Below are 14,328 nucleotides of genomic sequence, written 5' to 3' on the forward strand. Positions count from 1 at the left end.
TTGAAAACAAGGAAAACTGATCTGGTTCACTGTCAATACGTAGGATTACTGTCGTGCTCTTCTCGTCAATGTAGGAACCAGTTTAGCGGGAAATGCAACGAGCTTGTTGTGACGTAGCCTGGTAGTTGTGACGTGACTGTTTACATTTCTTTAGACAATATTTTAAAAAGAAAAAGAAAGGGGGAAGAATATGATTGTCATCCTTTCCTTTCAAATAAGAAAGGTTTGTAATACTTCAAAGATTTTTTTTATTATTATTTTACGAATCGAACCATCCGCCATTTTGTACAAGGGACTTCTGGGATTGGCGTCCAAAAAAATTCTTGTTAGAGGTTGAGATTTAGCTCGGATTATTTCCCGCGTTCTAGTCATTAGAGCTCGCAGTACGAGCCAGCGCTCCGCGCTTAGAAACTTTTACAAGATTTCTGTAAAAAGCCGTTGACAGAGGTGTAGTGCGAGAGAGCGCACGGAACTCTGGGTAGAGAATGAGCTGCCACAACGACGATGAGGCAAACAATTGGGTGCCATGGTAGGGCAATTCACTGTAGAACAGTTTCTGGAATATTGAAACGTTGTGAGATTTTCTGCAAAAGACCTTATAAAAGGCTTACAACTGAAACCAAATCATCGACGTAACAGAATGTAGTGGACTCGACAGCGGTTAAAAATCAACTCCTGAATTGGACTCAAGATTCAACGTCAGTAATGTGAACGGCAGAATACGAGTTTACCGACGTGTGCATGAACACTAAGTTGATAATTGCGTGCTTGAACAAGACAGATTTGGCAAAGGTAGCCAGATAGACATCGATATAATTTCTTTGAAGAAAATTCTGTGTCAATCTCGCAGTGTGCGGGTTCTCATTGTCCTGCTGATAATCTGAAATATCACCTGGCCTTGTCTGTGCTGCTGTATCAATGGTGCCAACACAGGCTGTTGTGAGTGGCTGCTGAACGTCGTCTGATTCTACCTGCCTGGTATGGATAAGTATACACTGGCTCTGCTCTCTCTCTCTCTCTCTCTCTCTCTCTCTCTCTCTCTCTCTATATATATATATATATATATATAAGTTATTTCAGGACCTAAGTTCTAAATAATTAGCAAATTACAGAGTAGACAGACAACAGACAAAGTTTGATACATATTTCCGACCTAATTATTTGTGATAAAAATAAAATTGTATTTGTTTTGCGATATTGTCATGGCCGTTTAATCAAAATTGCAATATAACAGATTCTGACAGAGCTGTGGACAAATATGATACATGTGCATCAGATAAGATATGCTACATGTATATAGATACATATAATGCGCCGAACATACAATATGGCAGCATATATCAGATGTAAAATACACAATTATGAAATAAAATATTATCTTTATCCGATGAGCCTGGAAAAGACAGTACACACCGGAGACAATATTTTAATCAAAATTATGCCAAATGGATCACAGGACTCAGTCATGGGAACCATCCGCCAATATTAAAAGGCGGCAATTTTGCATTCACTAGATATATAATTTTTAGCTTGCATGTACCATGTACACAATGTCAGCCAAATAGATATAGATATATGTCATAAGTTCTATTTACACGTGCACCAATTGCTACCCAGATTTAATATGCACATGAATGTCATAATGTACGTGTGCCAGATATACCAAAATAATTGGCACGATGTATATAAATTTAAGATAGATAGATGATACTTTCTGAAAACTGACCATGACTCGCCAGTATATGTAAAAATTGATTCAAGGGTAAGTTCGAGTAGATGTAGTGACGAATTGCACGATAGCATTTTTCCAAGTGTTGATGAGAATACTATTTCCTAGATCTGACAAGTGTACCCTATCTATTCTAAATAGCCTCTTGTAAGATACCTGAATATCAGGGTATTTAATGGAGGCACCATGAAGTTGGTTTAAAACAAAAGTTGCAATTGCACTATTAATTCTCTTTTTTGCTTTTTCACCTTCAAAATTTGACAATGACTTTCTCCAATTGCCGCGAGGTAAAATATGGGACCATACAATTAGTGTATTTGGCAGATCTTGACCTAATTGTGCTAACGTACGTTTCATGAATTTTTGGATGCCTTTAAGGGTATTTTGAGGATCGCCTATGTTATTACCTCCACAATGTAGAATCAAAATAGATGGAGGGCTATGAGATTTCGACATTCTTGCAACAACTGAAGACAAATTCTCCCAAACCATCCCCCTTTTACCATTCCATATGATAGCAAACTGCTTCAAACCAAGGTCTAACTGATTGGTGTTTTCTGCATATTGCTGTGCCCAGTGAACAATTGATGAACCAATGATCCACACAGAGTCTGAAAATGTTTATGTGAAATTGAATTTATGGTCTAATATAGGATTTAAAGGCAGACGAATTCCACCTACCCATTTGTTTAATCTGTAGTTCTGAAACACCCTTGAGGTACAAATAAGTTGCCCCACCAATACGAAACGAATGAGATTTGTAGGAATTGCTAGGTATATCTAGAAATTTGAGTGATTTATGTAGCATCCATGAAAATTGATATTGAGTTAAGGGCTTAGCATTGTAATGTGCAAACAACTGCTTCCCTTGAATGCTTCGACGGAGATCAGTAAATTGTTGTAACATTTCAAACAACACCAAAGAATCTAGATTTTTCATTATTCTAACGGAATTACCCTTCCCAAACTGGTCAGTTTTGGAACACTGAATTAAAAAACAGATTTGGTCTTCAAATATTTGAATATGATTTCTTTCCAATGACACTACTTCACTCACCCTCAATAAAGCGAAAAATGCAAGAAGGAATGCTGACTGAAATAATTGGGATTCATACGAAGAGTACGTCAACACAGGAATGATTTTGATTATTTGTGTAAGCAAAGATAATGTAATGGGTTGCCTATAATCCACAACTTCCTGAGTTCTCTTAAAACCAACCATCAACTTTCGAACCAAAAAGCATTCAGTTGGATTTTCCCAACCATGTAAGTTGATCACGTAACTTAAACCACTCATATAACACTTTGCTGTTGAATGTGCCAGACCTGATTCTTTCATAAAGGCTATAAGATTTACAACATGAACTAAAGGGGGGTGGCCACAAATCATCAAGAGAAGCAAGTATCCTAAAATTGATGAATGCCTGAATACCTTGTTTATAAACTTTACTTGAATTTTCAGATATGCTCGCTTCTAATAGCTGATCTATAGTAGCTGAATGATTTCCCAAAATTGAGTAGGAATTGGGGAAGGAAACTTCTCTACTGATGGGGCCAACTGTCGAAATCTTGCCCACTGAAAACGAGAAATAGCATCTGCTATATCGTTGTATTTTCCTGCCACGTGAGTTGCTCTGACCTGAATATTAAAACGAAGTGTATGCAAGACTAAAGCTCGAAGCAAAACCATAACGTTTTTACTTTTTGACGATTTTTTGTTGATGACGTGAACTAATGCTTGGTTGTCAATATGCAGCAGTAATTTCTTTGATTTGAGTTGTTCTGCCCAAATATGGATCCCTAAGACTATCGGAACTAATTCCAAAAATGTTATCTCTTTGATCATGTGATCAGACCAATGTGAAGGCCAGGCCAATGAACACCATTCATTTCCGAAAATAACTCCACATCCCTTAGAACCAGAACTATCTGTATAAAATTCAAGTGTGTCATCATCCTGCCAAGACAAAGATGGAAAAGTTGTCAACCCATTAAAATTTGACAAAAATTCTATCCACATTTCTAAATCCTTTCTAATCTCATTTGAAATCCTAATGAAGTGAAAAGGTTTTTTCCCTCCTGCTAGTGCACCATAAATACGCCCACAAAATGTTCTCCCCGAGGGTAGAACCTTGACTACAAATGCTAGTGAACCAGCTAATGATTGTAATTCTTTAAGAGTAACTTTTTTGCAACGCAAGACTAGGGAAATTTTTTCCAACAATTCACTAACCTTTTCATCAGGAATGAATAATGTTCTTGATATCGTGTCAATGCCTAAACCCAGAAAACAAAGACGTGTACACGGACCTTGAGTTTTTTCCGGTGCTAGATCAGCCAACTCAACTAATTGTGACATTAACAAACTACATTCTTGGGTGTTTGCTTTTCCTATCAACAAAAAATCATCCAAATAGTGAGTTATTCCTCTTGAATTAGATCTTTGCTGCAACTCCCAATGAATGAATGATGAGAACATTTCGAATAATGAACACGAAATTGAACAACCCATTGGCAAACATTTGTCAATATAATATGAATTCAAAAACTTGAAACCTAACAAACAAAAATTTTCTAGACAAACTGGCAATAACCTGAATGCACTAGATATATCCATTTTGGCCATTAATGCACCCACTCCAAACTCCTGAATTAATGATACAGCTTCATCAAATGTAGCATATGACACCGAACAATATTGTTCGTCAATATGATCATTAATACTATCACCAATTGGATATGACAAATTAGAAATCATTCGCCACCCACCTTGTTTTTTAGGGAGAATACCAATAGGATTACATCTCAAATTTGAAATGGGGGGATACGGGAAGGGGCCTAAACTCTACCTAGGTCAACTTCTTTGGATATTTTTTGCTGGAGTTCGAAAGCATGTTCTTGAGCTGAAATCATGTTCTTAACTTCTACTTTTTTTCTTAAACCTGAATACTGTAAGGAAAAACCATTCTTGAAACCATTAGATAGAGTTGTTGCAATGTGCTTGAAAGGATAATTTTTAAGTAATAAATCCAAGTTTTGATAGGAGAATATCCAATGTCCCATAACTTATACCACAAACTACCTGGTATTTTGTTGTCCAGAATTTTGCAGTTGCTGGTTCCTGAAAAAAATGGTACCATAGTTATTTGGATTTGAACGAGCCTGGGGATTCCGGGGAGCTTGAGAAGACTGACTAAATTTATGACAGTTGATTGATGGGTGGGGTGCATTACATTTAATGTACTGATGGAGATATTTACAATATTGTTTCTGACAAGAACCCTCATAATTGAAATTATAACATTTTAGATTAAACTTATGGTTGGTTGGAGTGATTTGCTGGGTTTTGTTAAAGTGTGTTGACTGCATGTAAAACATCCAAAGCTCAGCATCAATTGATCCCCAACTTAGGGAGGCGTCAACAGATTTCTTTAAACGAAATTGCACATCGTATCTTATAAGAGGAATGGCTTGTAATGGGTGTTTTTGTAGGTAAATTGATGCATAGATAAAAAATGCATCCAGCCATTGAGAAAAATTTGCTAACTTTCTTTCTTTATTCTTTCGTTTGAGTAGGAAAACACCCCCTTCGAAAACAATTTGGTTTTGATTCTCTGAACAGGGGTCTTGCAGGAATAATTTAATCTACTTAAATGCACATATTCATTGTTCCAAATTTTCTCTCTGAGATTCAGGGAGACATGAGCTCCTAATGGAGAAGCCACACTGTTAAATGGACTAAGAGTACATATATCGAAATTAGCATCCATACCTTGATTTATTGATGCCCCCGATGATGATGCCATCTCCACGACGGGCACGATATTAGCAACAGGACTCGCATTCACTGGTACAGAGGGAATGTTGATACCGAGCGACTGTTGAAGAGATTCCCCATCTATTTGTGTTGTCCACACCAACGATGATGAAGCGGTAGATGGAGGCTGAGTAACCATTGTAGACTGTCCCGCTGTGGACGCTTGTCCGACCTCGTGGCTTGTTTGCCCCCGGGCCAATACACTTTTTGAAGACACACGGGACGCCGGTTGTGTAGCGTATGGGCTTCTTGATTTCGATGCTCGTTGAGATTTTGCCCTCAGAATCTTTTCTGTTGAACTTGATAACTTATTTCTTTTAAAGAACGTCGATGTTGCACGATTGTATTTTTCGATATTTTTTGCCTGTACCCAAGTTGGATGCTGAGACAGAAAAGGAAGTAAATGACGCGCATGCTCCGAAAGTAATAAGAAGGGGGGACTACTAATAATATCTGTCGTTCGTAATAAAGAGAAGGGGGGTGGGGTGATGTGGAATTACTTATAAGAGTTGTCGTTGTTTTCATAACCCATAAGACTACTATATGCATGAAATAACACGGTTTATCTATATATGATAAACCGGCAATATTCGACTGAGTCGTATTATAATTACACGTACATCTAATCCACAAACAATTATATCGCTTGGATTCAAATTTACTAATCAAATCTAAAAGGCACGCATTGATCTGATTTAATCATTTTGAATGAATGTGTTGTTACTGTCATTAACATATCGCATTTTCATAACTTATGTTTCAAACCATTGTCCAAACTTGAAATCATATATATTACTGTGGATGCACATGAACATATGTACACTGTTCATAAATACAATGACGTCACCAGAGGGAAATTGACATGACATCTCTCTTGATTGTTCTCAATGTATTTATCATTCATATTCGTAATTATCATTTACAGGATTGTCATCTGACGATGTCATCAACATCTTTATGTATTATTTCATTTACAACTGGAATCCAGAGAAGGTTGTGATTGGTACACTCTCGGAATAGTAACCTTTACCCTTGTAACGTTTAACCCACACCGTGTCTCCCTTGTCCAATCTTAGAACAACCAGGTTAACTCCGGTCTCATAATAATCATTGTCAACTTGGTCATATGCCATCGTTCTGACCTGGGAATTGTCATTCAGTACAATATCTACCCAAATTTCCTCAGTATTGAAACTTTGTACACTGACAAAGAAGACATAGTGCCCTCCCATGGGGGCAGTGAAGATCCCTGTCCCGGTGTTGTAGCCCCCACCCACGTTGTTTATCACCTGGGGAAAAACCAGTGTACCACCGGTCCACGAAGAGGAGCTTGACGTTATCGTAGCGGTAAAGGCGACTTTAGTCGACAAGCCTAAAATATAAATATTGTCTCGTTATATATTGTCCTGCATCTATGTTAAGAATGAAGTCTCCAAAAAGAAAACTAAATAAACCTTATACGCCTCCATATCTGAAAGATCATCTCTGACAATGTGTTATTAATCAGAAAGGAACGTACTTTATCAATATTGCAATGATGAAATAAAAGAAAGTATATTACATAACACACATACTAAATTATTGTTTTCCCGTAAAAAAAGCCATTAAGGAAATGTTCAGTATTGTAAACAGATCACAGGTTCTATAAGTGCTCGGATACCGAAAATTATTTAAAAAATCAGTGATATAAATGACCATGGAAATGATTCTGATTTATAATTTAGATTCTTTAGACTTTACACTGTTATCTGATTACATGTATTATATATATACTAGTATATCATGTACATTATGGAATATTAAAATTCATACAGTACTGAAATATTAACAAATGTATGCAAAATCTTTGCAATTTGTTAATTTCATAAAACATACTCTTTACAAAACATAGTGTTATTACCTAATCTACAATATGAATTGATATTATAAATATTTTTTCTATTTTCCAACTTTAATCAGCAGAATAAGCTACACAAAATGAGCAGGGGTGTAACAGTTCATCACGTGACCTACTTTTACCCGATCCTGTGCCGAACTGTTTCCTGGTCACGTGAGAAACTATTGCCCGGTTAACAGAGTAGGTAATAAAACAATTATATCATGCCTACCAGGGAAAACAGTCAAAACTATTGCCCCTCGGTAGTGGCGAAGACCCGGGAAACTATTGTGACAACAGTTTCCTAGGTCTTCGCCACTACCTCGGTACAATAGTTTTGACTGTTCCCTGAATAGGCCTGGAACGATTGTATACATGTAACAATGTAAAACTACATACCGCAGTGGTTGTTAGTAACATTCATTCGGAACACCTCTAAAGATGACACAGTAGACGAGAGTTTTAGTTGTTCATATTCAACCTTCTTCACTTCTGCTTCTACGCTACTAACTGTGCTGTTCAAATCATCTGCAAAACAGTAAGTTAATTAATATACATTGTATGTACTCAGTTTTAAGGAATTTCCTGAGTCACATTTCGTGTACCACAGTGATATTTATTTCAAATATTCGAAAAAAAATTGTTTGTTTGTTTGTTTCCTTTGTTTTTGTTTGTTTGTTGTTGTTTTTATTGTTCTTGCAAATATATTGTTACATCATCAATCGGTAAATGTTAGTCCGATGTAACGATTTCATAAATATACATATATCAAAGTACTGAGAGTACTAATAGGCAGAAGCATGTTTCAACGAAGTTGAACTCGGCTATTGGTTTGGTGATGCGGGCGGGCGGTTGGGCGTCAACAATTGGTTTCCGGATGATAACTCGAAAAGTTTACAATCCAATCAAATGAAACTTTGATATATTGTTGGGTACCAGGTAAGGAAGACCCCTATTGATTTTGGAGAAAAATTGTCAAAGGTCAAGGCACAGTGACCGAAAATAGAATGAAAATTTCAGAAAAATTTGGATTCCGGATGATAACTCAACAAGTTTAAATCTGAATCAAATGAAACTTTGATATATTGTTGGGTACTAGGTAAGGAAGACCCCTATTGATTTTGGAGAAAAAAGGTCAAGGTCACAAAGACCGAATATAGAATGAACATTTCAGAAAAATTTGGTTTCCGGATGATAACTCAGAAAGTTTACATTCGAATCAAATGAAACTTTAATATATTGTTGGGTACCAAATCAGGAAGACCCCTATTGATTTTGGAGAAAATGGGTAAAAGAACAAGGTCACAGTGACCGAAAATAGATTTAAAATTCAAAAAAAAAAATTAGTTTCCGGAGAATAACTTCAATTTTTTTAATTTGAATCAAATCAAACTTGGTTATATTGTTGGATACCAGCAAAGCAAGGCCCCTATTGATTTTGGAGAAAAAATGTCAAAGGTCAAGGTAACAGTGACCAAAAATAGATTGAAAACTTCAGACAAATATGGTTTCTGGACAGTAACTTGAAAAGTTTAAAACTGAAATTAGTTCTTCACAATTATAAATATGCCACATCATTCCTGACTTTACAATGTATCCCATGCAACTCGGCTTATGCACCCCTGGGTGCATATATTGATTTTTATTTTTAGTACAAAATTATCCTTCGACTTGGTCTTGTGACCTGAAAATCGAACAACCTCTGTCTCAAGTTTACTTACTGTCAAATACTTCTCTCAAGATATTTTGCAGACAATGTTTTCCATATTGTAGAAGTTTGATCCACTAGACTCCTGTTCTGCTTCTTGTGCGGCAAATAAAGCAATGTGAACCCTTTGATCACAATCTTTATTATACTAGTAACAATATGTACTCATCATAGTTTTACGGGATTGATGAATACGTTCAAGCGCCCCCCACCTCCCCCAAGAGACTCCGAATGATAAGCAGTGGACTTGTGTTGTCTAACACCTTACTCATTCATGACCTGCTGAAACAACCCTGACATAAAATTCGAACCTTGGTCGGACTGAATGGCTTTAGGTACTCCTACAAAGCTGGGGGAAAAAACTTGATAAGCGTCTTAACGATGGACTTAATATTCCTATGAGGTGTAGCTTCATATGGGTTGCAGAGGGGCAGATGTAATTTTCTGATTAGGTTTCCATACCGTCTGGCAAACATGAACACGACTTGCAAAATTCACAAACATTCTTTTTCAACTTGGGTCAATAAAATGATGGTTGGATGATTATATTTTTACTCGAGAAATTTTCACTCAAATGGAGGCATCACCATTGCCGGTGAACGGCTGCAAAATTTAGGCCTATGCTCGGCGCTTATGGCCTTTGACCGGGGGGGGGGGTCGTTATCGTGCCACACCTGCTGTGACACGAAGCCTAGATTTTTACGGTCTCGTCCAAAGGACCGCCCAATTTAGTCGTCTATTACGAGAAGTAAGGGGTACTGAGGACCTATTCTAGTCTGGATCCCCACAGGACCCAATAAAATGACTCACAATTCCGTTAGAAGTCCATGGCAATCCGGATTAGAATAGGTACTTTATTGAAATATGTTAACAGACGACGTTAAACGAACAGAGGGAAGTTCCGCTTACTATCAATTGTGAAGATTTTTATCCCCACCCCCCAATCCTGAGACTTTGCACAACCTCAGCATACTTGCATCCTGTATGATAGAAGAGTTCTTGTCTGCAAACTGCAGAATTAGTTTGTGTGAAATAGGTATCCTGTATGCACTTGAAATGATAAATTCATTTAAAGAAAATGAAAATATTGAATGCAGCGCTGCCTCCATAGTATTTGTAGTAATATCCTGCATGGAATGAAATGGAATTCGAAAACTATAGCATGCGTTACTAGTATCTGGGAAAATCAAGTACTCTATGTGGGAAGAAAAGGGGTAAAACAATCTGCCCCCGACTTTATTCAGGGAGCATGAAATGAAATATTAATTCTTGACAGACTTTTACCGATATGGAGATGTGCTCCTGCTGTCCCTTTAGAAACAGTCTTGTGTGTGACTTCATAAAACCAGTAATGTTGGATAAAGAATTATGGATATCATTGATTTCCTTCCCTTCTATATACACAACTCTCTGAAGTGGGCGAATATAAAACGAGGGCAAATTTTTCCATGTACATGTATAAATATCAGTTGCATATTAGTTTTTTGAGAAGATGGGTATGTCTACAATTTTTGAGGACAACCTTTGTAAACTTTTCTATCCATAACCCATCAATTTTCGCTATTCATGAATTGCATTCTACTTACCGAATAATGACTTTGCCATGCTCTGTTGCACTCTTTCTAGGTCTGACAAGGCAGTTGTCAGTTTTCTACCCGTGCTTCTCATTTCTCTGCTATACATGGCCATGGAATCATTAACTCTCTCTGAGATCATCATATATTTGTTTTCAACGAGTTCAGGTATATTTTTATCTATTTGCAGAGTGTGTTTATTCAGATCCAAAAGTGTAGTGGACAAATAGCGAACCTCGATTTTAAGGTCAGCAAGTACTCCTGATGTGTTCCGTTCAAACTTTCGTTTTTCGTCAGATAGCTGTTTTTCGAACACACGGTGATTTTCGTCCATTTCCGTGATATTTTCTTTTAAAGAGAAAATATTTTCATTACATTTGGTAATTTCGTCATTCAGTTTATTGTTCTGGAACTTCAGGGACTGTAACTCTTTCTTCAGTTCGGTTATTTCTCTGCCGGTTGTGTCTTTAAGTGACGAAATTTCGCTTTCTGCAGACACAAGGCTTTGTTGCAAGGACACCATGTCCTTCATCAAAACGTGGACATTTTTCACCAATGTCATTCGGATCAACGTCTCCTGATTTAGTAACTGTCGGAACACATCGACGCTCTTCGTATCAAGTGTACTGAAGTCGATGTCTGTTGAGTTATGCATGCTATTGTCTGTTACAACTGATAAACCATTCGATCTGAACAAGCATATTGCCACGAACAACAAGCACACCACCTGCTTCATGGTGGAAATGTCTTATTTTGATACGCAATTCATTTTATATACCCAACCAATATTTACAAATCCGTTTAGAAAGTTTTTCGACCCAGATATTTCTGAATTTTTAGCTCATCCGTGCCATAACAATTCAACTAGTTCTGATTTTAACGGGGATGGTTAGAAATGTTCCCCTAATGTCCCCCAATTACAAAGTGCAGCCAATTTGTTTGATTAAGTACTTTGCCATTTTGTTTGAGTCGTTCAATATACACTTTGATTAATAACAGTATAACTTTCACTTTATTTCCTTGAGTTATGTAAGCTGAAGTATTTTTCAATCAAAATGAACTAAACGTACATATACTTGCTGGTCAGCAATTTTGACCATGTCAATTACGTTAAGCGTCTCAATAGATATCTACGGTATCATTTTCAAACTAATTCTTTAAATAAGCAGGAATGTTTTAGACGTTTGAGCATTATCCAATCAAAATTAAAGGGGTGGACATGTGTGTTGTTAACTACGATTTTTATTTAAAACGATTTCATTGGAAAATAAACACTTGACACTGATTCCAAAGTTCCTGTGGCAAAATTTTGATGAACGTACATGCATATACACGCATGTTAAAAGAAAATAGCATCCGTTTTGCACTACTATCATCCTAAAAAGGTTTCAACTTTCTGTAGTTTCTTGGAACACCTATGGAGAAAAGGTTCCGGAGAAAAACAATAAAAAGAAGAAGAAGAGGAAGAGTAAAAACACTTCGTTTGGGGAACAGAACTAGTTCTAATTGTAACGGGGACCGTTACGGATGCACCCCACGCCTTTAGAAAGTGGTGCCATTGTGTCTCAGCACAACCAATCATCTTACATGTACATTCTTCTAAGTTTTTGTAGTTAGTACCTATGATGTCAGTATCATTCCATTTTTCTCATTCATAAGAGATTTACAGGTCATCTAAATATTAGCCAATCAAAATTTAACGCAGGTATTTGCGCGTGTGTAAGTGATTTTGACTATGCTAGATAGAGAGTCCAAAATATATGTGCCACATAAATTTCGAAACATTTAATTGGAATCTCGAAATGATAATAGATCGATACTTGATGAAGGAAGTTAAAAATTACAATGCACCATTCATTAGGTATTTGTATTGTAAATCTACAGCAAAAATATCACTTTATATCAGCCTTTAATTAGAAATTTATGGCCAGTTTGTTTCGGGAACATAATAAAAATAATAACTAGACACGGTCTCATTTTGAACAACGAGAAGGTCTTCTGTTGGATTCTGTAATGCGATAGATGTAATAAAGATTACGATGATGACCATTAACTTTGATCTACAATGCAAAAATATCTTTAGTTTCAGCAACAGAAAGAATAAAAATTTCGAACATAAAAGCCGTTTAGAACATTCATTACGTAATGGATCGTCATGTTGGTAACGTCATGTTCCTAATATCAGTAGTTAGAGAACGTCAGAAAGCACAACTTAGCATCAATACTGCTCCACAAATTCTTTATAAATTTTGAATTATTATGGAAATATTATTGATATCACCTAGCCCCTTATTTGAGGGGGTGGTCCCTAAAACTTTATATTGTCGTATCGGTCTGGTCATACTTTGTTCTAAAACGTCTAACATAATATATTTCAGTTTCGAGATCATTGGGATATTCATATTTATGTTCCGACCCCAGAATTCCTTAAAGGGGTCGCAAGCTTATATATTATTGAGAATAATATTCTACACAATTGTTGTCTATAATGCTTTCCAAAATATTTCTCATTGAAGAGATGTAAGAATTTTCGTACTTTAGTACTTTAACAAATGGTCGTTTTGATATCAGAAGTCGGAGAGTGTCAAAACGAACGACTTTACTGCAATAAAGCTGCTTCATTAATTCGTTAAATTTTTCGAGATATTTAGAAATACTTTATCATATGAGAGATAACCTTATTAGAAACGGAGTCCTGAGTCATAACAGTGGTTGGCACGATAAGAACCCTCATGCTGTGGTCATGAGCAAGATATAGGACTCATGTCGGGTGTGACCGGTCGACAGGGGATGCTTACTCCTCCTAGGCACTTGATCCCTACTCTGGTATATCCAGGGGTCCGTTTTTGCCCAACTCTTTATTTTGTATTGCTTATAGGAGTTATGAGATTGATCCCTGTTCGTTATCCTCACCTTTCATTGATTTTAAGTGGAGGGAAAACAACATAAGAAGGCGACTAGAACATGACTAGATGTAGTGCAATACATATACCATTACCAAAGCATGTAATAGTTTAAAAAGTTGATCTCAATAATTCAAAGGACACCAGGGGACATCATCTAATAGTGTAACGGTTAGAGAGGGTCTGATTTTAATTAGATTGCCAGGGTACAGTGCTTAAGAATATCTTAATATTGTATTTGACGATATTCTCCCTGTATTTAATGCAGGATTGTAATTGTTAATATAGTATATATTAAATCTGGTAACAAATGTGCAAAAGACAACAGGGGACAGTGCTTAATTTAAAAGAATCTGATAAGATCGTGCATGACCATGGATTCTCCCTGCGTCTACTGCAAAAATGTACGCAAATTCAATCAATTTAGATATATATAAACCATGGGACATTGTTTACACAATATTAACTACAATTCATCAATAAGAATTCATCCCGTGGGGATCCGGGTTAGAATAGGTCTTCATTACCCCTTGCTTGTCGTAGGAGGCGAATATATGGGGCGATCCTTCGGTTGAGACCGCAAAAACCGAGGTATCGTGTCACAGCAGGTGTGGCACGTTAACGATCGCTCCCTGCTCAATGGTCATTAACACCGAGGATAGGCCTAAATTTTGCAGCCTTTCATCGGCAATGGTGACCTCTCCATATGAGTGAAAGATTC

At 36.7% G+C, this 14,328-nt stretch overlaps 1 protein-coding gene across 2 annotated transcripts in view; it reads right to left on the reverse strand.

Moving 5' to 3' along the window:
- Positions 1–11,465, reverse strand: part of LOC130046434 (filamin A-interacting protein 1-like) — a 34,376-nt gene extending 22,911 nt beyond the window's left edge. Inside the window, exons 1-3 of one of the 2 annotated variants that reach the window (XM_056140743.1) lie at positions 10,717–11,465; positions 7,822–7,950; positions 6,225–6,918 (exon numbers count right to left, since the gene is read on the reverse strand). In XM_056140743.1, coding sequence (XP_055996718.1) covers positions 6,518–6,918; positions 7,822–7,950; positions 10,717–11,440 — 1,254 coding nt within the window. In that variant the 5' untranslated portion in view covers positions 11,441–11,465 and the 3' untranslated portion in view covers positions 6,225–6,517. Of the gene's footprint in view, positions 1–6,224; positions 6,919–7,821; positions 7,951–10,716 lie in introns of those variants that run through there. The other variant, XM_056140744.1, reaches the window with a different exon arrangement.
- Between the last annotated feature and the right edge of the window lie 2,863 nt (positions 11,466–14,328).

Source organism: Ostrea edulis, chromosome 6 (assembly GCF_947568905.1).
Source record: "Ostrea edulis chromosome 6, xbOstEdul1.1, whole genome shotgun sequence".
Taxonomy (NCBI): domain Eukaryota; kingdom Metazoa; phylum Mollusca; class Bivalvia; order Ostreida; family Ostreidae; genus Ostrea; species Ostrea edulis.